Below are 24,116 nucleotides of genomic sequence, written 5' to 3' on the forward strand. Positions count from 1 at the left end.
CCTTAGCTTCACTTGGTGTGTTGGTACGAGTAGTTTGTGTGCTCTGCAGGAGTATCCATGGCAACCTGTTGCTGCTGACCGCCATTTTCCTGAAAAAGACAAGAGGTTAAGAAATTTGGTAATTCATGCCCATGTGTCAGCTAAACAGATGTTATTAAAGATGCAATGAAGAAAGGAACAGCCTGTATTTTCCCACTGCCCTCCCCATTCAAATTTAAGACATCAATGCTTTTGTGTGGATGAACCAAAGAATGAAATTTTACAGGCGTAGTATGTTCACTTAAACTCAAGCCAGTGCGTACTACAGGACGTATTTACTAAGAGGGACCCTTAACATGTGCGATTTTTTTTACCTAATTCAAGGAGTGGCTTAAGTTTATCAATGACACTAACCCAATTCTACCTTCACACCCTTCTCTCTACTCCAGCCTCATCCATCCAATCACAGCCTGAGTTCCTGGCTTACTACTTCGCCTCTACCCATTCATAAACCTGTCCTTTTTCTCATTCACTGTGTTGCTCATCCCACAGGCTGCCTAGCACAGAGAGGTTCAGACATCCTCCTGCAGAGCACTCAGCCCGGATCTGCTGCAGTGCTGGAGCACACGCACTGTGGAGTCTGTGCCAAAAAGTTTCAAATCAAATAATTCTCCATCTCCTTCATGAGAGGCAAAGGCTTCTTCAGCTGAATAATGGAGGATCTTATACAGACCCATACTACGTGTTAGGACATCACACTGTGCTATATCACAACAGGAACATTACATGGGAAACATACAGTATAAATAATATATATCAATACATTACTAAAGGAGGACAAATGTATTCTTTACACAATTTAATTCTGCATATCACCGGGTGCTAAAGCACAGTGAAAAAGCAGTGAAAAACTTTATACATGGCAGAATATAAAAATATATATACTTAAACAGCATTATTCAAATGTTTTCTAATTCTATAAGAAGATAATCTAACTCTAAAGTGACTGCTAATATGACCCTAATCTTTGTTGGCTTATCAGGGCTTAACTGTGCCAGTAAGAATAATTTGATTAATTTATAATAATAATCTTCTAAAGCACGAAATCTCATGAGGTTGATGCCACAGGTTTTAAACATTTTATTCAAGGCTCTATTAACTAACTTTTTAAAAGCGAATTACTGAACTTCTTGGTGGAATTTCAGTGATATTAAGGTATAGGATGCATTCTTCCACCTGTTATAAAATACCACACAAACCCTCAGGTCACATGGACTCTATTCACCTCAGTAACTAGAGGTTGAATAGTCAACTCCTCTACATTTGTGCCTTAACTCTGCCACTCCTTAAAATACACATAATTGAGATCTAGAACACTGAGAGCAGCAGCTTTTTCAGTTTTCTTTTTTAGTAAATACGTCTCTGTAAGAGTTATAATCAATGGTCATCCACTTAATTGAAAGATGAAGGTTCAAATGTTAGCAGCTGAGGTTGAGGCTAGCTTCATACCTCTACTGGGACACTGGAGGGAGGCACTGGGGTGTACTGGGGGATGTAGGTCCCCTGCATAGTTGTGTTGGCCGGAATATACTGTAGGGAAGGCAGAGAGGAAAACACAAATTGTGTGTAGTATTCAACATGAATATCTAAACTTAAAGACAGTCAGCTATGGGGACAAGTCTCTGCCGTACAAATTGTGTCTGTGCATGTGTGCGGTGTGTGCGGTGTGTGTGTGCGTGTGTGTGTGTGTGTGAGACTGGTACTGACTGTGCCCGTGCTGCCCAGGGACAGGTGGCTTAGCTGCTGGGTAAGAGGACCCATCATGGACGTGGGCTGGATGGACATAGCGTGATCCATTGTTGGGGTAAGAACTGTACCCTGTGAACGTAGAGAAACACGCACAAATATGAATGATATATGATGCTATTCCTATAATCACTAATGTGCTTAAATCAGTCACGTGTGAGCCAAACACACACAGGTAAAGCCAAAAATCGAAAAATGAAGAGGCGCAGTGATAGTGAGTGAGTGATACTCACAGCTGGCTGCATGAGGTATGACTGATGGTGCATCCAGGACGGGCTGTGTACCTGCAGATCGGGAAACACAAAATGAAACTCGCTCTCATATTGGATCTGTTGCTCCCACAGCTCACTCAGAGCCCCCATGCAAGTTTTCAGACGGGGTTCAGAAGAAGAAGAAGAAGAAACCTGGATAAATACTATTACTGCTGCAGACTGAGGTCCTTCGTGAGTGTCTGTTAACTCATGTAGACGTAATAAATCTGCACTATAAAAGCAGCAGAAAAATGAATCCTTGGCATTCGGGCAGCTTAAAAGCTTAAAAAAAAAGAAAAAAAAAAGAAGAAAAATTGAATTATGAATACAGAGAAATGTCCCACCTGGTAGGAAGAGACTGGAGAATGCATGTAGGGTGAGAGGGAAGTCTGGGCGATCATTCGGTTTGGAGCCAGACTGTAGGGTGAGGAGTAGAAGCTGCCAAACAGAGAGAGTAAAATGTGAGGAGAGCCTGAGGACAGCCGCACCATGCCAGCAATCTCCAGTATGTCTCCCCGACTACATTGACAACATCGCTGTGTTCCTCTGATGCCCAGCAGAGGGCGGCACTTTACAGCAGTTGGGAGTACCGCACTTATTTTTTTTCCTGTAGGGTTGGGACTGTTTTCAGTCAGTCCGCGCATACCACTCACCCATTTTGTAAGGCTGTGGGGTCATACGCAAGCGTCATTCCTCCCTGTGAAAACAATACACAGGATTCAGAACCAGTGAGGTCATGCAAACCCCAGTGCAGTACTCTACTAATACAGTGAACTAACACACACAGATAATGATCAAACTTTTACACATGTTCTCGCTTTTATTTCCAACAAGAGACGTTCACTTGTAAATACAGGAAGCCAACTTTAAGAATCATGAGTTAAAATAGTCCATGTTACCGTGTCTCCGTCTCTAGCCCAGGGCCTTCCATTCTGGAGGTACTTCCCCTGGTTCTGCCTCTTCTTCTGACCTCCGTCGGCAAACTTACATAATAAGGGCTCTGTGGGCACTGTGAAAGCAACGGATCAAAGAAGAGAGTGAATTCAGTGATCACCGTGGGGAACAAAAACACTGCGCTCTGGCACTAACAACAACAATATCAGGTTCCTACAATACAAAACAAACATTCCACGCACCAGGCACTCCTGGTGGAGTCTTTATGAATTTCCCGTTGAAATGCTGAATTATGGCCTCGCACTTCTCTGTAGACTCCATTCTGAAATACAAATCAAAGTCAAATTTAATCCTTCTTGTGGAGTGTTGTTTACATTAGTTTTGGATAAGCCAGGACTGCACTCAAGGCTACATTTTCTTTAAAGCACAAACTGTACTCAAATCTTTATGGGCCACTGTGGAGTTGAATATTATACCAGGCTGCTTTAGACTGACCTGGCAAATCCCACACCACGGCTGGTCCCGTTGGCATCTCTCAGGATACGTGTGGAAATGACCTGGCCAAAGGACTTGAGCATGCTCTCCAGCTCTTGCTCATCCATGGACACTGGCAGGTTGGATATGTAGAGGTTGGTGGGGTCCTGCTCCTGTTGCTGTACCAGAGGTTTACATAGAAGAAAATTTACAAACAGAATCTCTTCTTTTTTTTTTTTTTTTTGTGCCATAAATGAAGAGATGCAATATTTGTACTTTTTGTCTTATTGCAATCCCACTGGAGGATATGAGCCAAGAGTGCTTCATATTCAATGTAACATTTATTTTAGCGTGACACTTTCAAACATCTTTGCTATTGCATTTGCATTTGCTAATGGAAAATTCCTTGTCGCTTTCAAAAATCTTTTTCACACAGCAGAAAATTTCTGTGTAGGCAGCAGTGTGAGCTGTCTTTCCATCCACACTTGCTATCACTCTTAACACATTAATGCTTCATCATATTCATACACCACGTCAAACATCATTTTGTAATAGGAGCCAATATGGATAAAATGTTTCCAAGCAATTAGTGCCTGAACTATAAACTCAAACCGTGAATAATTTGTCGCCCATTCCTGTCCATGTGTCACAGCCTCAGCTCAACCTGTCTGGTTCTTTAAAATCCACATGCACACTTAAACATACTGGCACATGCAAATATGAATTTTTCTGCGAGGATGAAGTCACGCACTTTGGTAGAATGGTGCAATTAAGAGATCTCCATGCAAGTAATATGAAGAGGGGAGATTATTAAGACTTGATTTCATGGCACTCGCTTGAAAGTGAAACTTTGTGTGACTGTGCAGAAGCAGACAGGAAGCCAGGCATGAAGTTAAAGAGTTCACAGAGCAACAGGAGCCTGGCAACCAGGAAAAAAGAGGCTGGGCTAAAAAAGAGGGGAAGGGAAAACAGAGAGTGAAGGAAAAGGATAGAGCAGAGGGAGGGTGGGAGAAACGAGTAGCTTAAAAAGCGGATATTTTGTACAGAAGGGGGGAAGTGACAGGATAGGAAGTGGTGGGAGTCTTGAGTAATTTCGGTAATGAAAGAGGGGGATGGAAAGAGGAAAAGAGGAAAAGAGGACAGATGAGTGTCTACTGATTAAGAGGCTCTTCTCTTTTCTCCTCATTTTCCATCTTCTCCCTTCTTTACCTAACACTTCCTGCAGTCTCACAGCTCTGCAAACCACAAATAATAAAGATTTTCAGTCGTGCATGAAAGAAACTGATGCTCAGATGCAAGTGGAACAGTTCAAGTCCTAATCATATGAACGAGACTGATCCAAGCGTCAAACAGGTACAGGCACATGAGCCCCGCCAAGTTTGACACAGGTGTTGATCTGACAATGAAGAATTTAATAAAGTATTTATGGTATTAAAGTTTGTCACCAGCTACCTTAAACGAGGATTTATTGCCTATATGAGTACTAGTATCAGTTCTGAGCCATGAGCCACCTGGCAACGAGATAATCTATTTTCTGTGACTGTCGTCATTCTGGGTGCGGCAATACGAACATTACGTAACACAGTGGCAACACAGCAGGAGGTCATGAAACAAGACTGATAGTTCAAGTTCAAGGCTTTAATACAATGGAAGCAAAACTCCCTTGCATTTCTCTTATATATCCACGCTTTACCTCAGCTAGTACACACAATATCCCATTTCGCAAACATTCAGCCTGTTGTACGTAAGAAAATGCTGTTGTGTGTTCAGTGCATTCTTTTGTGCCAGGCCCTTGGTGAGCCCTGTGTGTTGAGGTGTGTTGAGGTGTGTTTGTGGGTACTTGCCTGCTTGTATGTGGAGCTGACGTCTGAGTCTGAGTAAGGAGGGTTCTATTTATAACTCTGCCATTGTTTCCCTGGCCCTGCACACACGGCTCCCCTGGGCCCACAGCTCGGAGGCTGGGGTGGCCTGTTCAGGGACCGAGCGTACTCTTGAGGACAGACAGTGCAAGGTGTGGCTCATTGTGTTTGTGAACAACACGCTGCAGCAGCCATGGTGAGGGTGCAAACAGGTGAGGCTGCACTCTAGAGTTTGACACTAATCTGATCTCAGACCATTACCTGTTTACTCTGACCTGAAGTAACCCAGTGACTCGGAGGCAGCTGTGTATATTTAGGTTTATATAGTGGTTATCAACACCTCTGGGTGAGTCCAAGTTTTGGTGTCCAGTTGCACTTGTCGGGTATTGAAATACACAGGATTGAGTGGCACTCTTACAGAGGAGGTGCAGTGAACTTAGACTCAGGGTTTAGTTGCACTGGACTGGTTCAGGTCAGCTGGCAGCGTGGATCTGTTACAGTTTCCCTGGGCTGGGCTGAGGGAGACCCCGGTGTTACATTGCAGTGGGTCTGTTTGGGTGCAGGACAGACGGAGGGGGCAGGGACATTGGGGTGGAGTGTATTAAGTGCTGGTGTCAGCCCCAGGCCTGTGCCCAGACGATGGACAATGCCAGCCTATTGTGCATGTCCCATTGATAGTGGGTGTAGTGGCACCCTCCCCTGGGTTCCCTCAATGGGGAGCCTGAGAGCCAGAGGGATCAGCTTAATGGGCCGACAAGAGTTGCTTTTTTGACTGCAGACACTTGGACAAAGAGCTCAGAACAAGCGCTACAACAGGAGCACGTTAGCAACATACACAAGCACGGAGACAAGGGCGTGAGGGGAGAGGAGAGACAGTAGCGAGGAGGGCAATGAAGAAAGAGGAGACGAAATGATAATGAAAAGATCGGCAGAGAGGACTGATTATTTCTGCTTATAACAAGTCCAGTCTGCATCAAGCCTGATTTTATCCTTCATACAACTGTCCATTATTGGCACAGGTTCACCCAATGAAGTATAACAGAACACACGCCTCCCTATAAACCAGAGTTTATCTTGTACCCTTGCCAACAGGACACTCACTGGCAATCAGGCCAAAGCATGTAACAGTTTATCTTTTACATGATAGAGAGGACGAGGGTGTGCTTGTGCAGAAAGGGACAACGACTCTTGAGGATCAAAGTTGAACAGGAGGCTCTTAAGAGATCAATACATTTTAGAGGAAGGGCCAGACAAGACCAGATCAATAACCCCACAGTGACCTGAAAATTTGGGGGCATAAACGCGGTGGTAGTTGTATAACAAAGCTGATGAGGAGTTTGGTAATTCTTACTTTGGCCATCTGAGCCTGGACCCCGCTGGACTTCAGAGCTGTAACAGCTTTCTGTGCCGCTGCTGGACTGTCAAAGTCCACAAAGCCATACCCTGTTAAACAGACACATTTAGGGTTAAGGTTAGGGTTAAAGCTGCTGTGACATTTTTTTGTGAGGTAAACCGTTTCGCTGTCTTGCTGAGAGTTAGACGGGATGATCCACGCCACTCTTATATCTGTCAATACATCTACAGCTAAAGCCAGGCCAGGCAGGGGGAAACAGCTCGCCCGAATCTGCCCCTAGGTTTCTGTAAATAAAATAAAAAATATATATGACATGTTAATTAGTGATCTTTAGAGGGGCTTGTGGGCAGATTTGTTTGAACCTTTGGACAGAGTAGTTTATTGGCCGAGCTGAGCGAACCATCTCCTGGCTGTAGCTGCAGATTTAGAATACAGAAATAAATGAGCAAGAAGGCAAATTAAGGTGTTTCCCATAATATCGAACTCTTCCTTAAATAACCAAACAGCCAAAACCCACAGCAAAAGTGAAAGCAACAGTCATGAAATATCATAATTTATACTCTCAGGATTCATGTGATACAACTCACCTTTACATTTGTTGGTGGTTTTATCCAAGATGGCCTTGGTCGACACAATCTTGCCGTACCTTCAACGACACACAAGAATACAGAAAACAGGATCAATGACAGATTAGGGGACCGAGGGGTAAAGAGAGGAATCCGCTCTTACCACATGCATACCAATCCTGCCACACATCCTCAGGCTGCATGACTACAGGTGTATGAATGCATGAATACATACTCCATTGCGCAATTAATGTCTTTTCAATGTGATCTGTCATAGAAAACTTTGTCGTGTCTCCACCCTTCTGTCTTTGTCTGCCGTTTGTACAGTAACTCTGTTCCCTGGCGTTGTTTTCGGCAGACAGGAGACAGCACCTCAGGGCCAAAAACAATTTGTTCCAGGCCTGTCTTTAGCGCACACACACACACACACACATACACACACACACACACACACACAAACACACACACACACACATATACACATACACACACACACATACACACACACACACACACATACACACACACACACACACACACACACACACACACACACCTCTCTCCTAGATAGAGCTCTACTCTCTGATATTTTTGGCTCAAATAAAGCTTGAAAGTATTGTCAGTAGCAGTGTCTATTGACTTTCAAGGAAACTGACTGTATGCTTGGTACATTTAACTACACACAAAAGAAGTCATATGGTACGGGGAACATAAGCCAGTATCCTAATCTCTTATTTCAGTCCATAGCTGTCACTAGCAATACATGACATAGGCCAATCAGTAAAAGAGGAGCATCAATTAATGTGTTAATGCAGAATCATAAAACATTCACGGTATGAAAATCACCTTAAAAGCAGTTAATGAAAAGTGTTATGTAAGATGTGGAGAGTAATGGAACACAGTGTTATAAGACGGTGCATCAGCACTACAGTATAATAGACCTGTCCTTGTCTGGTGAATTTAGCCAGTGAGGGGAGGCTGGTGTTCTTCTGTTTGGACGACATGGCGTCTGGGCGGAATGTACACTGTAACCTGATGCTTCACCCCTCCGGTTCGCCTTCCTTCCCACCACGTCCCTCTCCCTCTCTCTGTTTTTCCACCCTCCCAGCGCAGCGCACCGCTGGGTCCTACACTCCTGCCTCGTCTCAGTGGACATTTGCCCAGATGACTCAGACCTGACTAGACGGTCACAGCAGAGACTTGTGTCACGACTGACGCCACAGTCTAAAGTATTTATGATAAAATGTCGTGGCCTTGGCTCCTCTTAAGTTTCTAGTACGTACATACACATCTAGAACATGCGTCTTTCTACGAAACAAAAAAAAAAAAATTGCAAATCCACACATGAACAAGGTTTATGACCTCACTTCAGCTACCGCAATAGGCCGTAATTAGATAGGTGTGTTAATCACATTCATCTCATTTTACACAGCTAGAATGTCTGTTCGGAACTCACTGTCCTTGATTATTGTGAATTTTGGCATGAAGAATAGATACACTGTAAATGAAACCTAATCACTGAAGACATTAATAATTCATCATCCATTGTGACCTATGCAGAGGATATGTTTATAGTTTCCCACTGTCATCCAACAGCTGCAAAGCGGTCATTAGGCATGAATGTATACACCAGCTTAATATAATTTAACCCATTCAAGCCCAACTGAAAGATTATACTTCCTTGAGCCTTATCTTTGCCACAAGTAGAGAAACATTTTCAGACTCAATCACACGTACAAGATTTACTGTGTACTTTTGCTCAAGAGACTATACAAAAGTTATGGCGCAATATATGATGTTCAAATGGATAAATAAACACAAGTTCCTCTTCACTAATATTAGGAATAAATTAAGTGCAACAGACTGGTTTTCATTTGATAGCAGCAGCAATATCTTTTCACTAATATCAAACCTCAGAACGCAATATTTTAACACACTCACACACACAGCCCACTGATGCTAAATTTAAGCCATTTCCTTCCTGTTTTGAAACCATTGTCCATTCATGGCCTGTGACTAAATTTAGTCTGATAAGAAAATGTCTGATCATCAAAAAAAAAAAAAAAATACATGAAGCACAGACTAATGTTTGGTATCTACAAGCTCAGTACAAGTTCACAATCCAAGACATATACACATACAGTATATGCTGTGTGTGCAAATCTTAAATCCAATCAGTACAAATGGTTTGATAATTACTTGGAAAACAGATTGTGCAAGCTGTTTGATTTTGGAGAAATTGAAGTGCTGTAAATACTACAATAATTTAAATATGTACAGTACTGAATTATTCTGGTGAACAGCTGAACAAACATTATAATTACATTTTTATGTGTTTAAGCTTTAGAACTTTTTCACACCTGGAAAAAGATGGCTGAAATAATTAGTATGTATTCTGATTTTTCAAAGTAAATGTTTTTGTCAGCAATTTGTTTAATTTTGTTGTAGAGATGAAAGAAAAAAATTCAAATTGGTTGTCTTTATTTTTGGATTTTTTTGGGATATTGTTTGAAAATGCATATGCAGAATTCAGGATCTGGCTTGAATGGACTGGTGGTGTCTGTCCACCCAGGCTGGGAAAAGCTGTATGCCTGACATAATAATAAAACCCTTGTTTATATCACCATAAACTAAATGAAGGGCCATAAATGAAATGAAGGGCCTTTCCTATGATTATTATTCTGATGATAGCAGTAACTCACTCTCATGACCATTTTCCTGGTTTCAAGCTCATACGTCCAGCCTGAAAAACACTTCAGTACTATTGACCAGTGGGAGTTTTCATCAGAAGCATGACAAAGAAAAACAAAAGCTGCGTTTCATGTTTTCATGTTTTTCCTAACAGGGACTCCAGGAGAGTTCAAAGGTCCGAAGGCAGTGACTGTGTGACCCTCGGCTTACCTCAGCTGCTCTGCAGCAGAACAGCAGCCCACCACTCTGTGGAGGCCAAAGGGATTTAAAAGACAGATCTGACCCATATACGGCTGTCTGACATTCTTTCCCAGCAGGCCATGCTACTCTTTTCCCACTCATTTAAGTTTCCCCTTCAAGGGTAGCCCTCCCGCCCACCCCTAAAGCCTCCGACCTCTCTCCACTCCTCCACCACTCCACAATGACTTCTCTGTTAGTCTCCCGCTTTTAAGCTCAGGTCCCTGTGTTTCACAAACCAACCGCAGATTTCAGACTTTCTTTGATTGGTCGAGTGTGTGCACCTACTCTCCAACATGATTATCGGTTGTGAGCCGTGTACGTTTGCTTTGTGGATTTGGTGTTTGCGAGGTTTCCTCATGTCTGGTCAGAACGGTTCAAATGGAGAATCGAAAACAAAAGTTAAAGAAGGAACAGCTGTAGTGTTGGTCACAGTGTGAACAAGTCAGTTTATATTAGTTATGGCCAATGGTTGTTCAGGGAGACGTGTTGTTACTGTGAATGATCCGTGGAAATTACAGATGCATGGATAATGTACACAATTCACTTCTGTGAGATACAGCGTAGCCCTGACCTGCAGCAGCCAAAACCAGTTTGGGTTCTTTATTACCGGGTTTCATCTGTGAGTGTGTGTGTGCGTTTGAAAGTTCAACATACTGTTGAGGCTAGGCTATTTATCTAGGGGTATGTAAGTCTTAGTTCACTGTCTTTGAGCCAGTTCAGTCTCACAAAAAGTGGAAGGTTAGATCAGGACATGAGGAGGCAACATACTGTACCCTTCTCTGGCCCCTTCTCTCCTTCTTTACCCCTGTCTCATCTTTTTCCTGACTCTCTGTAGCCATCCTCTCGTTCCTCTATTTCCCTCTAAGGCTATACCATTTTGCTGACAATTTTATTGTGTTCCTATAATTGACAAGATTTAATCAAAGTGACAATAGTTGTGGTAATTCAGCATTCCTATTCACAAACCACTTTTCCTTCCTTCCTGCCTAAACAGCTCCTTTTTCTGAACATCAAATTATGGCCTTAAACAATTTAATTTCATGTGTCCAACAGATGAAGAGCAACGCTCCAGAGAGCACAGATGTTATCTGCTCACGAGAAGTTACTTTCAACATGACTCTTTCTCCAATTTAGCATCAAAGATAAATAGCTAAAGCAAACTTGTTCCAGTTAACGTGGACTGGAATGTACAGCCAGCTACAGTCAGACTGTAGTCTGATTCAACATGAAGGGATAAATACTAACAGGCCTTTTTGAGCCAATCAACTCTGAATGTGCAATAAAGTTGGAAAAGGCTGAAACAAACAAATTACTTTGACTGTTCACATTAAAAGACCATACACTGTACCAGAAACCACTGCCAAACCTGATACAACTTTACATTTATCATCGAGAGATCAAATACTTCAGCCCTAGGACAAGCCTTGCCTAATCCTTTTTTTCATCTAAGTAACATTTTATCTTTGGCCTGGATACTACATAGCTTACACATTAGTAAAATGTTGTTGCTTGATCATTTGGAGTCTGTAATTGAGGCCTACATGTATCTCCATGAGGTAGAAATAGGTCAACATTTTGGGAAATCTACTCATTCACTACCCCTCCTATCCAGCTGGAGCCAACATTAGCCTAGCTTAGCATAAAGACTGCACCCAGGGGGAAACAGCTAGCCTGGCTCTCTCACACTTCTAAATTTGTTAATTAACATGTTGTAGCCATATGTATCCACACACAAACAGAAATGCAAAAACAACTATTTGTGGTTTTAGAAAGAGTTACGTAGTGTGATTCTTTCATGATGAAACAGTTCATCCGTCTGTCTAGGATCTCTACTTGTTGAAAGACACCTCAGCAAGACTCTGGGAAGTCACTGTTCCCAGCTGTTGTTCACCATGAAACAGTTACAGCACATAATTCCCCATAAAACCACAAATTATTTGGCGTTGTATTTTTGAACTTTGGACAAAGTCAGGCTAGCTGTTTTCCTCCGTGTCTTTGTGCTAAGCTAAGCTAACCTGCTGCTGTATCTAGTTTCATAACAATATACAGACATAAGAGTGGTATCAATCTTATCATCTAAATCTCTGCAAGAATGGAAAAAAGCGTATTCCACAAATTGACAGGATATTCCTTTAACATTGGGACTTCTCATTTCTCCTTGCTGTGCTGCTTCCAAAAAGAAATATTCATTTGAAAAAAAAAAAAAAAAAAAAGTTTCGAAATCACTCACGGTTGGCAGAGTTTGACCAGGTCTTGGTCCGTGGTTCCCGGATGGAGGCCGCGGATATACAGGTTCGTTTTACTCAGCTGTTCCCCTCCCCCGCTGCTGCTGTTGCTGCTGCTGTTGGTGTTGGGACTGGGGGGCGCCATCTGGTGGCCGGAGGACACATAGGCCTGCTGCCATAAGAAAAAAACATCAGTAAATAAAGGACAAGTACAAATCTTGTTAGTTGTAATTCAAAGTGTGAAAAACTCAAAGGAATTCTTTTAGTGTGAGATGTTTGGAGATGGAAAGCAATCCTGCATGAGACACATGATTATGTGGGAGCTGAGAAAAGTGATATCATACAGCCCTCATGTCAACGCTCACCAATACTGCTTTCTGAGGAGAATATGGGGCCTCTTGGCTGCCTGCTCCATATAGGGGAAAGGGGCCTCTTATGTTTTCTCCATGTTGGGTAACATCTTTTTTACTTTTGGAACCACAAAGAAATCTTGTGGTGCGTATCAAAACCAAAGATTTAAAGATCTCAGACCAACATTTAGTAAGTCTGACGATGCAGAATTATATAACAGACTAGATATTGACAATTCGTACATTTCTTTCTCTGATTCTACTTCCACTGATAAAAGCAGGTCATACTACTGATATAAGATCGCTCCCCTCGGTTCAAGCTTGCGTTTTTCACTTTCCTTTCTCTTTTCGAGTTCAATACTGTAATCTGACATTTCCCTCACAAACAGCGTCCACAGTTAACAGTTAACAAGATCCCGAGGAACAGAGTTCAGTTCAGTCCACATTACATGCAAAGTCTGTTTATCAAAACAAAGGGGAGTTCAAAGAGATGAATAACAACAGCACACCAGGAGATGATTACTATATGACGATACACAGTAACATGTTCATGTTGTGACCACGTGCCATGACCTGATGTCTACTTCAACCACCGCTAAACCTCCTCCTCATTTCTTATTTTGGGTTCTTTTGTTCAGTCTATGAGTGAATACTAGTCGCAAACGACGGCAGTCACCTAGTCAATGACTCACCACTAGGAACATGAAAGGCTGTTGCGAAACAACCAGTGCATCATCTTATCTCATCTCACTATGGGATTCTGGCTCTCCTTGGAGAAATCAAACAAAAGATTGTGTAACCATGCAGATGAATATATTTCATTGGAATAAATGTGGTTTCATTATCACTTTGGCTGTCAAGAACTCAAGAAATAATAAAAAAAAAAAGACCACTCTCTCCAGGAATAGATCTACTGGCAGTTTTCCAAATAAGACTGAGGCAATAAATAGCAGCACTTCAATACACACCATGCTCGCCAGACCCGGCAAATGTTGTGTCTGTTTGCCGTGAGAAGATGAATTTAATCACATCCATTTAACAACCAAATGTTGCGTATGAAGGAATGAGGACAAATATGCTTCCTGGCGGAGCTCAGCAGGGTCCTGTGAGGCGGGAGTGTCTCGCTTGAGAGACAGACTGGACGGAGGCGACAGGAGGACAATGGGTTAATTTCAGGAGGGAGGACAGGGTCACTGATCAGACTGCTGGTGTTTAGGAAAAGCCCAGCAGGAAGACACAGTCACACCAGGACCACCAGCAACATCAACCAATCCCGCTAATTAGACGCCATCCATAAGGCATGCAGACCCTCTAAGACAGCCCCTCTGACCTCTATTTTGCCAGCAGCATGGCAGCCGCTTCAACTACAACAACAGACTCATTCCTCTAGGGATAACACTCTCTTCCTCTACCTGAAAAGTTTGCATGTGTTTGCTCATGTTTGGTAAAAGATGTGGACACGACCTGCTCAAAGTAAAACAAAGACAAGAGGCGTTTGTGTTCCTTCCTTTCAACTCTCTCATTCCAGGAATATTTACACAATCATGTCCACGGGTAAGAAGGCACAAACAGCAGGATGTACACACAGGACTGCACATAAAACTCAAGGCATTTTCAGTTACGCTCATGGTTTAAGAATCTAAAGTTATTTTTGTCATGTCAAGAAACCATATTTAAATTACTAATTTTTAAACTGAACACTAACACTAACAACCAACGTAAATATCCATGTTAAGTTTATATATATATATATATACACACACACACACACACACACACACACACACAGTATGTTATATGTATAGTATATTTGGCATTTTTGTCTTTATTTCCTGAAATCAAACAGGGACGTAGTGGCTGTATGGTATGCATTTTAGCTATTAGGCAACTAGGGCGAACCAAAATTTGTGTCTACATTCTTGCTTAAAATGAGAAAGATACAGATGGAAATTTTGCACTTAATTCAAAGCCATAGCTCTAAAAACTACACCCTAAAATCAACACAGCATCAACAAAAATAGTACATTTGTTTCAGAGCTAGTGAACTATTATGTCGATTGTCCACCCCCCTGTACATTTGAAAAATACATAAAGCATTGTTCTTTTATTTCTGTCAGTCTACTAATTTTTCACGGGCAGTGGAAAACACACATCCTTCAGGGCAAATACAGCACGAGCCCTCCTGCAGGAGTTTATCTATCTTGTCACAGTGTAATTCATAATGAATACGTTTTTGGGGGCGGCTAATTTGTGAATGAAAGAACAGGACGGCAGAGGCCTATAATCTCATTCACACACTCTTTACCAGAGTGCCAAGTCCCAGCCAAGCTCCAGACTGTATGAGAAGCACATCAGTGCAACAACACCCCTTAAATCATGGGCCTACAACCACACGCATGCATTCATGCATACACACAGACACACTTGCATACACATTTATACTGCCACAGCACGCTGGCTTGTAAAATATTGACCCTTTTTGTGAAAATAAGTCTGAGCTTCATGTTTAATCTTTGGAAATTAAAAAACTAAGTTTGAGAAGCTTGGATCTGAGTTAGTCATCTGTAACAGGTAAGTTACCTGTCATTGAAAGTAATCAGTCAGTGATTACAGAAACATGAAAGCTCACCTTCAGTGAAGTACAAACTGGTGCAGAGGAAATGCTCAGATGTACTTATGCACATAAAAGTATAATTGCCCTCATTACACTGTCTGGGTACAAAAGTATTTTAAACTTTATATTCACAGTGACATACGCTTTAATTTATGCTCAGCTCACTATCCTTAAATCTAAAAGTATTACAAGCTAAATAACAAACTTGTTAGCTTCCTGTTAAAGTAGTGGGTCCCAGTTTGACATCTGTTTTAAGCTGCAGATGAAAACTGAACGAATCAAGTTAAAGAAACAAAGCCCAGCTGGTTAGTGACTGTTTTAGTGAGAACTATTGGATTTCCATGTTTTTGGTTGAGGTCCTGCCCTTCCATTTTTTTTTTTGATTGATCAGTCGTTGTTCCGAGATTAATGGGAACTAAAAAGCAAATGCAGATGAATCATGTATTCAATCTGGGGCTGCAACGTTTATTTTCACTCATTCGTCATTTGTGTCAATTCATGTAACGTTTAGTCTTGCTTTGTCCAACCATGATTAATCAATAATAAGGAGACCAACAGTAAATACTCACATTTGAAAACAATGGAAACTGTTTTACTTAATAAATGAAAGTTATGAGAATGGCAATTCATTTTCTGTTCATTGACTCATTAGTTTAACTATTAATCATTTCAGTACTAGTCCATCGCTCCGAGTCCATCATTTACTCAAAGATTCAGTCCTATAACCAAGTATCCATTAGAGACGCAGCAGTCCTGATCAATTTGGATTAATTTAGTGCTAGACAAATTGCAACAGACAGACTGATCACATACAGTTTTCAGTTCCTCTGTCTTCTAAAAAATACACCTCTGGAATCTGCTAATTAAGATATACTAAAAGAAAGTGTATTCACCGAAATTGAAAATCAATTGGGGTTTTCTCATCTGAATAGATACTGAAGTAATACAGCTAGTTATTTCCCACCACTGACGTGAACCTAGAAATATTTGAAACCTGAAGCCTCAGGAAACAACATATGGCTTTTTGGTGAGAATAAGGGACAACACGCAAGATGAGAGTTTAAATTTCAAAGAACTAACTAGTTTTCACACTGAGAAGTCTTCCATGCTTAAAATTAAAATGCAATTAAAGAAAAGTTGAAAACTAGCTTTGTAACAAAGGTCACTTTCAGGGGTTACTGCAGACCAAAGACAAGCCTCAGAGATGCATCGCTCAAAAATATCACTCGATATTTTTAGGGCTAAACTAAAGATAAAAATCAAGAACATTTCTATAAATAACACAGTTTTTTCTATCTTGATGTAAACTTACATCTGGACGGACTCTGAAGCTGACAGGAAGTGTCTGTCTCAAATGCTGCATGTTGTTGGTACTGAATGACTTTAAACTATAAATACATCAAAAAATGTGCAGTACATGTTTATTTTATGTATTGGCATTAAAATATCATTCATAGGACCACTTTAAATGTTTGCTACTGTATCTCTTTGCAGAGGTACAACTGTTTAGATGACCAACCCTCGTTTTAGACTCACTCCACCTCTTTTTTTATCTCCGTCTGTCCCTGTGGGGCTTCTCCAGTTGACCCCAGTTTGACCCACAGAATTCCATGGATTTCCTGGCTCTTGGGGGGTCTGCCCGCCTTCCCATGTCCTGCCTGCCTGCTCCCTAGTGGAGCGCCTGTCTTCTCCTCAGGCAGGAAAGAGCCATGACTGTCTGACCAGCTGACTGACTTACATGCTAATGCACAGATTTATAGCCTCGCTGAATGTGGACACAGCTTCCAGCTTGTATAGAATTACACTGCTGAGCTGCTGCTTTGCGCCAGCTTTGCTTTAGGACCAGCAAGGAGAATGAGTCATGGGAAAGAGATTTTTTACTTCAAACGTTCACGTCTGAAGCATCAACAAAAATTTGAGAAGAGACATCTGATTCTATAACCAAATCATTTTCTGTTTGCCATATTGATGGAAATCAGAAAAAAAATCTAACTATGAATTTGTCAAATGACACCCTCACTAAATTCTCTGTCTCATCAACAGTACTGTATGGAGAAAACCAACATGATGATAACCTTAAAAACATAAGCTAGGGACCTGTAAAAATGTTAGCCGAGGGTTAGGTGAGGACTGTGTGTCTAGTAAAGCGATGAGCTGCATTATGGCGACAAGCAGGAAATCCTCTGTCTCTGCTCCTGATCTTATCACACAGCCATTTGAATGAGGAGCTCTGCATTCCAACCAGGTGACAGGGACACCAGACTCACGCCCAGACTCGTTCCTCTCCGTCTCTAACCCACCCCTTCGTTTTGTCTCTTCACAGGCACCTATTACTCTTCAAACTGTCTGTCTATTAATGTTGCCGATCACACCTTGATGCACATGCACAGTGCAAACGCACATGCATGCACTGGCTTTCAAGCCAGGTCAGGTGACAAGAGCTGGGGAGCTTGGAAACAGATACCTACAAACACCGGCCCTCGGCTCAGCTCAGATCTAACAAAATGTGAGGCACACCGAGCGTCTGGCATCACTGCGGTACTTGGCATCAGATTTCTGACAGCTGTGCTTTCTCCAAGGGCTCTGTCTCCCTCTCTACCTGTTCACCTTGGCCAGTTCATGTGGTTGGCACCGAAGCTGGAGACCAATCCGAAACATCTGACACATTAAACAAAGAGATAGATAAACATATGCCTGGCAGAAGGCCAAAAGGACAAAGGTGACTGTACATGAGAGTTCAGCGAGGATAGAGTCACTGCAGTGGAACAGCTGGTTTAATACACTAACATAAAAGTAGTGCAGTAGACAGCAATTATTTGTTTATGGAATGTATTTCCTGTCGTGGAGTTGTTACAAACATGCAGTTAAGCATAAGCATATTTGATATGTGTTCAGCGCCTTTTATAGACAGCGAGTGTGTGTGGCATATGGAAAAGAAAATGGAACTCAAGTCAGATTACCAAGTCATTATTTCAGCCTTATAGCGTTGTTCCACCGTATGGTACCGACTCAACTCGACCCTACTCCACTCACTTTTGGTACCAGGTACTTTTTTCCACTGCAGAGAGAACCATCTAGATGCGGTTTTGTTACTATAGCGACAACATACAAAGCTATCGTGATGTCATCTTCAACACGACACACACATGAATTTCCAAGGAATACCAAGCAGAGAAACGTCTGCACCTCCTCAATTGTGATAATAACTAACCGAAATCTAACAGGCGACAGTGAGTAGTGTACGGTCGCTTGGCTGTTTAAAAATCATGGGTCTGCAGGGTTTTGACATCACCTCCTGGTACCACCTCAGCTCGCTTGGAACCGGGTACCACAACTCTTGCTGAACCAGATTTGGCGAGTAGAGTCTAGTTGAGTTAAGCTGGTACCATGTAGTGGAAAAGGGCTGTTTGAAAATGCAGGATTCAGATTGGCAGTACAGCCCAACCCATACTGGATTTTTGAGTCAGATATTGACATTTAGGAGTATTGAGGAACAAAATTAAGTGGGTAGCAATTTTATTTACAGATCCCTTTTACTACGCCGCAGCTGCAGGTCAGCTGAGAGAATCAGAAAGCGCCGTGATACAGTGTGCTCCGTAGATGCACTTGTGCGTAGGGATATAGTTCAGTGCTACTAAAAATGTAGTGCAAAAGGAGAGTGCTGTTTTCACAGGAGGATAAACTGCTAAAAAGAATATACATGAAGCGTACATTTAAACGGATATTGGATTGTTTCGTCGGGCGTTTTTAAAAGTGTCTAAAACACATTTTTTTCTGGTGGCCCCGTGCACAGCAACACATTGCTCTGCCACTCTGCCGGTGGTCCGGTCGGCTTTCCTAACTGGGAGCGCGCTGAACAGAATCTGCTGCAGGTAATGTAGCAACTATTCATGATCATCTCACATATGCCCACGTCAAATAACTTGAACTATCCCTTTAAACTTTTCATGTTTAGAGGAACACTGAAATTTATGCATTTAGACAACCATGTCTCCTTTGACATTTCAGGTTTCAGTCAAATCTTTATTGTTGGAATACTGGTGGTTTAAATTGGCAAAAGTCAGGTCAGTCAGGTCAAATGTGAAATGTTTTAATTGGATTCTTTCTTGTTTTAGTGACATGCTTTTGAATTTCTGTTTAAAGGATAATACAGGTGGGTTTTTCATGTTTTCGCCCATTTACTACAAACCAAGTATAATTCATATCACTGCTGGCAATTTTACAAAGTATGACGTACATTTGTAGCTTGATTTTCTAGCTCCTAGACGTCGGTTTGTTTCAGTTCATGGTATGATAACAAAATGTACTTGCACAGACTTGAAATGTGTTGGACATACTGTAAGTACAGTGATCAATCACACTGAACATTTTGTTCTCTTTCACTCTTCTTTTTTTGTACAAAGTTACAATATGGCTGCAGGGTGAACCAAATACAGATCACACACTGTTAGGAAAACTCCCCTTGTTTGTGGCATTCATAGGCACTTGACTTTTGACATTTGACACAATTGATGACTTCTGAGATTAGACAGCGGCTGACTAAAATTCTCACACAAGCACCATCCTGCAAGAGAAAATAATACAGAAGAATGAGAAGAAGTCGAGGCATAATGTGGAAAATGGAGTTTTAGCCAATTCAAAAGTGTCGTTAGAGTCAGATATCTATTTAAATGAAAATCTGTCGGCAATACTGTCTATAAACACTGTCTACTTTTCTCCTAATTTTTCTAATAATGGTTAGAACAGCCTCGTGTTCAAACATCTACAACACAAACCATTTGTTTTTGAGATGTATACTATATTACAGATCTACAGCAGTAACCCAATGGTGCTCAACCATCGCATCGCATTTGAGCAACTTTCTGGTCACCAACTTCATATATTTGTCTGCAACAGTGTTCACAACCGCATCGTCTATTAAGTTAAGCAACATGCGCCAACACTTAACATCACTTATTCATTTCTAATCACATATTATTATTATGACTTTTACCGACCGCTGGCCATCCATCATTTTAATGTATTCCAATATTGAATATCTATGTCATTACTACATCACCATCACTGAAAGTCATAGCATTGCTTTCACACTTTCCACTCTTGAACTCTGTTTCCAAATTCTTTGCAGTAATAAAAACCTGTTATTGTATTATTCAACCAATCTCAACAGATTTTCCACAATTTTGCATCCAGGACAACACAGTTTGGGCTAAAATCACATTGCTCAACGTTGAAATCACAGTCATTCATTATGATGACTACTGATCCATCTTTGGGAACATCTTTTAGCCGTGGGATTCTATGTTAGAAAGTAAAATCAATGTTTCTTTAGTTGCCTGTGTGACAGGCTTTTTAACAAACTTGTTCTGTCCAGGAGAATTATTTTTATTTCTAAAAATTCTACTTCTGTCGTGTACAGCAGTCAAGCTCTGAGTGTTGTCAAGGAGAAATGTCATAACAGTAAAAAAAAAATATGCTTAAAAAGGAGCATGGGTTCACATAGGCCAAAAACTAGGAATCACTGGTGATGTCTGGGAGGTTGTGGAGTTCAGAGTGAAAGGGTAAAATCACTGATTTAAACAATCAGGTTTTTTTCTGCCATGTATTAAACCACTCTTCAGTGAAACCCTCTGCATCCGTGTGACAATTTAATGCTGCAGTTAATTTGTTTCTTAAATTTCTCTTAATCTCTACTTGTGTTTTGATCCGACAGAATATGTTTAGAGGCATCCAGAGCTTTAAATCACATCTGTTGAAGAGGACTCCAGCCAAGGAGAGAACAAAAATCTGATTGACAAGTACAAAAACAAGCCTTTCGTCGAGGCCCTGAGCGAGACGCATGATACCTTGAGAAGCGACAAGCCGCCTCCTGTTATTTTTCCATCCAGGAAGCTTTACACGGAAACCGACCAAATTTGATTTAAGAACATTAATTCTATTTATTTGAGGGAGGAAATGAGGTGCTGAGTCAGGGGAGGAGCAGCTGCTTTAAGCACAACAGAAACCAAACGCCTTTTAGTTGTTGGGCTCTGTAATCACCTTGCATGCACAAAGAGCGCTTTTCTCACCCCTTCACGTGTTTATTTTGCATTCGGACTTTTATTTTGTGTACTTTAGCGGCGCAGGTATGGCAGAATATGAGTGGGAGATAGAAAGAATGAGAAGGAGGTGGAGGTGGGAGGAGGAAATGTTAGAAATCACAACACAGGAACTTGACCTCTGTGTGAACTGTAGCACCACTGCCACCACTAAAACAACTGGAAGAGAATGATCCTTAAAATGCAAATAACTACGATGTGACTTACATTTTATTTAAAAAAATACAATTAGGACTGCAACTAATAAATGTTTCCATTATTAATTAATCGGCTAATCTTAACTGTTTAGTCTATGAAATGTAAAAAAAAAAAATCCTTGTCCCAGCTGCCCAGAGCCAAAGGTGATGTGTTCGAATATCTTGTTTCATTTGACCAAAAGTCCAAAACTCAAAGATATCCCATTCACAAGGATAAATGACAAAGACAAGCAGAACATGTTAATACTGGAAACAGATATTTGGCACTTTTTAAAAAATTTAGCTTGAAAAATGAAGTGATTAATCTACTATCAAAACAGCTGATGATTATTTGTCTCTATCTACTGATCAATTAATCGACTAATCTTTAAGTGCAATCTTGTCATATAAAATCTGTTGTAAACACGGGGCAGCAACAACAAGAATCATTTGTTTACACTGAATGTATAGCTTATATTGAAAATGGCCGCTTTTAATTGTATTATACATAATTAAAAACATGTTGTCAGAAAATGACCAAATTAAACTGCAAGTGCTGACACCTTCATTGCCCGTACAGTGTGTACTTAAAAAGTGACATTTACCATTTTTATTGGACCCTGGAGTGATAAAAAATAGATTGCTTTGATCGTTTAGGGAGGGAAATCTTTGTCTAATAGGCTCCTCACAGAAACACAATTTGGTCAAAACTAGTAGTAGCTCAAGTAAAGAACCGCATTGAAATGTATACCCAGTAAAAGAAATCCAATGTTAGTTCATTGAAATAAATTCCGCATTATGTGTATGAGTGTGTGTGTGTGTGTGTGTGTGTGTGTGTGTGTGTGTGTGTGTAAGACAAACAATTCAAAGACAATGCTGTTTTCCTCAGAGAGGCACAAGTGTTGACATCAGATCTGGGAGGATGAGCAGCCAGGCGGTGCCCAAGATCACAGAAAGACAGTACGTCAATATACATTTTCAAAATGCCATTCAGGAGAACACAGCAACACAGGAAGGCAGACAGGACAGACAGAAATGAGGAGCTACTGTGAATATATAATCCATGTACAATGAAAGAGCTTTTACCACCACTAATGAGTCATTATGGTCCATACAGAGAAGATATATGATATATACGACCTCAGCCTTACCAAATCAAAACACTCTACTCAGGAAAGGGGATTTTTGGTAGTAAAAAAGTTTTCTAAAAAGAAAATACTGAAAATCCGGATCATAAATTCATAATTTGGTATTTTAGCATTTTCATATCTTGAGTTTTTTTTTTTTTTTTTCTACTGTTGTACTACTGTAGATAAAAAAAATGTTCCATACATCTGCATTACAGTATCCTTCCCTCACATATTGGTTAAAAAAGTGACAATGTCAACAGTGAATATAACCACGAGAGCGCGATTCATAATTCTGGGAATGTAGTCATCATGGTCTGGTGGGATTTTTCAAGGGGTGGGGCATACTCCACTTTCAAATGGGAAACGAGAGAAAAAAAAACTTTGCAAACTTACGCGGCAGCGCAGACAATGAAGAGCTAATGTAACACTAGATATGAGCACACGGAGGAAGAGGCAGAATTCATTTTGAAACATGTTTCCCTCAGCCTGCCTTTCCTCCCTACCCCCACTTCCACAAACACATCCCGGCTCAGACGCGCTATCCCAACGCGGTACAGTTACCCATAAAAGTTGCTCTCCACCATTGACTTTTTCATATGAGTGAGCAGAGCCATATCGACATCCTTACTGTAGTAAGCTACACACACACACACACACACACACACACACACACACATACATACACACATACACACACACACATACACATACACACACAGACACACACACACAAATGCTACCAAATAAAACACCAGGCGTCCAACATGACAGGTCCGAGCAGAAGCCAATTCCCCAACTAGACCTAGCACGGGGCACGGCTGCTCTGTGAGCTGTATTTTTACTCCACCAAGTCTTGAGTTAAATTCAGTACGTTTCGCTTTTCAAGGACACTGCAGCTCACTGTCACAAGCCGTTTTCTGTCGCGACAGACACAGACGTACTGCCCTGCAAGGCGAACAAGCCGAAAATTAAGGAAAAGCCCGAAAGCGTTTACCTTTTTGCTGTTTCTGCTGTTATAGCCGTTGTATGGGTTGATTCCTGCCCTTGGCGGTACGGAGAGCAGCATTTTTCTCGGCGCTATGTGCGGAGCGGCGAGCACAGCCCAGGCTGCCAGCTGACGTCAGCAGCTGGGGAAGTGAGAGCCTGGAGTCCCGCTGCTTGACTGCGAGTGGTGCTGCTGCTGCAGCAGGACGGGGGCCCCCGCTGCTGGCCCCTGGCCTCCTTCTGGGGTCCTTCACACGGCTCCCGGGGGGGGGGGGGGGTCCGAAGAGAAGAGGGGATTAGTTCAAATTCACTCACCGCCCACTGTTGTTTCACTCACCAGGGGAGAAAGTGTAAGAATGAGTATAAAAGAAGCTTCGCAAAACTGTACTTGTTGGGACAAAACGCCTGTAGAATCAGATTATAGT

At 41.5% G+C, this 24,116-nt stretch overlaps 1 protein-coding gene across 3 annotated transcripts in view; it reads right to left on the minus strand.

The window, feature by feature from the left end:
* LOC130182609 (RNA-binding motif, single-stranded-interacting protein 2-like) overlaps positions 1-23,911 on the minus strand; it is a 28,944-nt gene extending 5,033 nt beyond the window's left edge. Inside the window, exons 1-13 of one of the 3 annotated variants that reach the window (XM_056397665.1) lie at positions 23,702-23,911; positions 12,345-12,508; positions 7,205-7,263; positions 6,615-6,706; positions 3,426-3,583; positions 3,173-3,252; positions 2,936-3,045; positions 2,690-2,733; positions 2,381-2,474; positions 2,019-2,069; positions 1,747-1,857; positions 1,489-1,569; positions 2-89 (exon numbers count right to left, since the gene is read on the minus strand). In XM_056397665.1, the coding sequence (XP_056253640.1) occupies positions 9-89; positions 1,489-1,569; positions 1,747-1,857; positions 2,019-2,069; positions 2,381-2,474; positions 2,690-2,733; positions 2,936-3,045; positions 3,173-3,252; positions 3,426-3,583; positions 6,615-6,706; positions 7,205-7,263; positions 12,345-12,508; positions 23,702-23,773 (1,197 nt within the window). In that variant the 5' untranslated portion in view covers positions 23,774-23,911 and the 3' untranslated portion in view covers positions 2-8. Of the gene's footprint in view, position 1; positions 90-1,488; positions 1,570-1,746; positions 1,858-2,018; positions 2,070-2,380; positions 2,475-2,689; positions 2,734-2,935; positions 3,046-3,172; positions 3,253-3,425; positions 3,584-6,614; positions 6,707-7,204; positions 7,264-12,344; positions 12,512-23,701 lie in introns of all 3 variants that reach the window. The other 2 variants (XM_056397656.1, XM_056397673.1) reach the window with 2 other exon arrangements.
* Positions 23,912-24,116: the final 205 nt, after the last annotated feature.

This window comes from Seriola aureovittata, chromosome 2 (genome assembly GCF_021018895.1).
Source record: "Seriola aureovittata isolate HTS-2021-v1 ecotype China chromosome 2, ASM2101889v1, whole genome shotgun sequence".
Taxonomy (NCBI): domain Eukaryota; kingdom Metazoa; phylum Chordata; class Actinopteri; order Carangiformes; family Carangidae; genus Seriola; species Seriola aureovittata.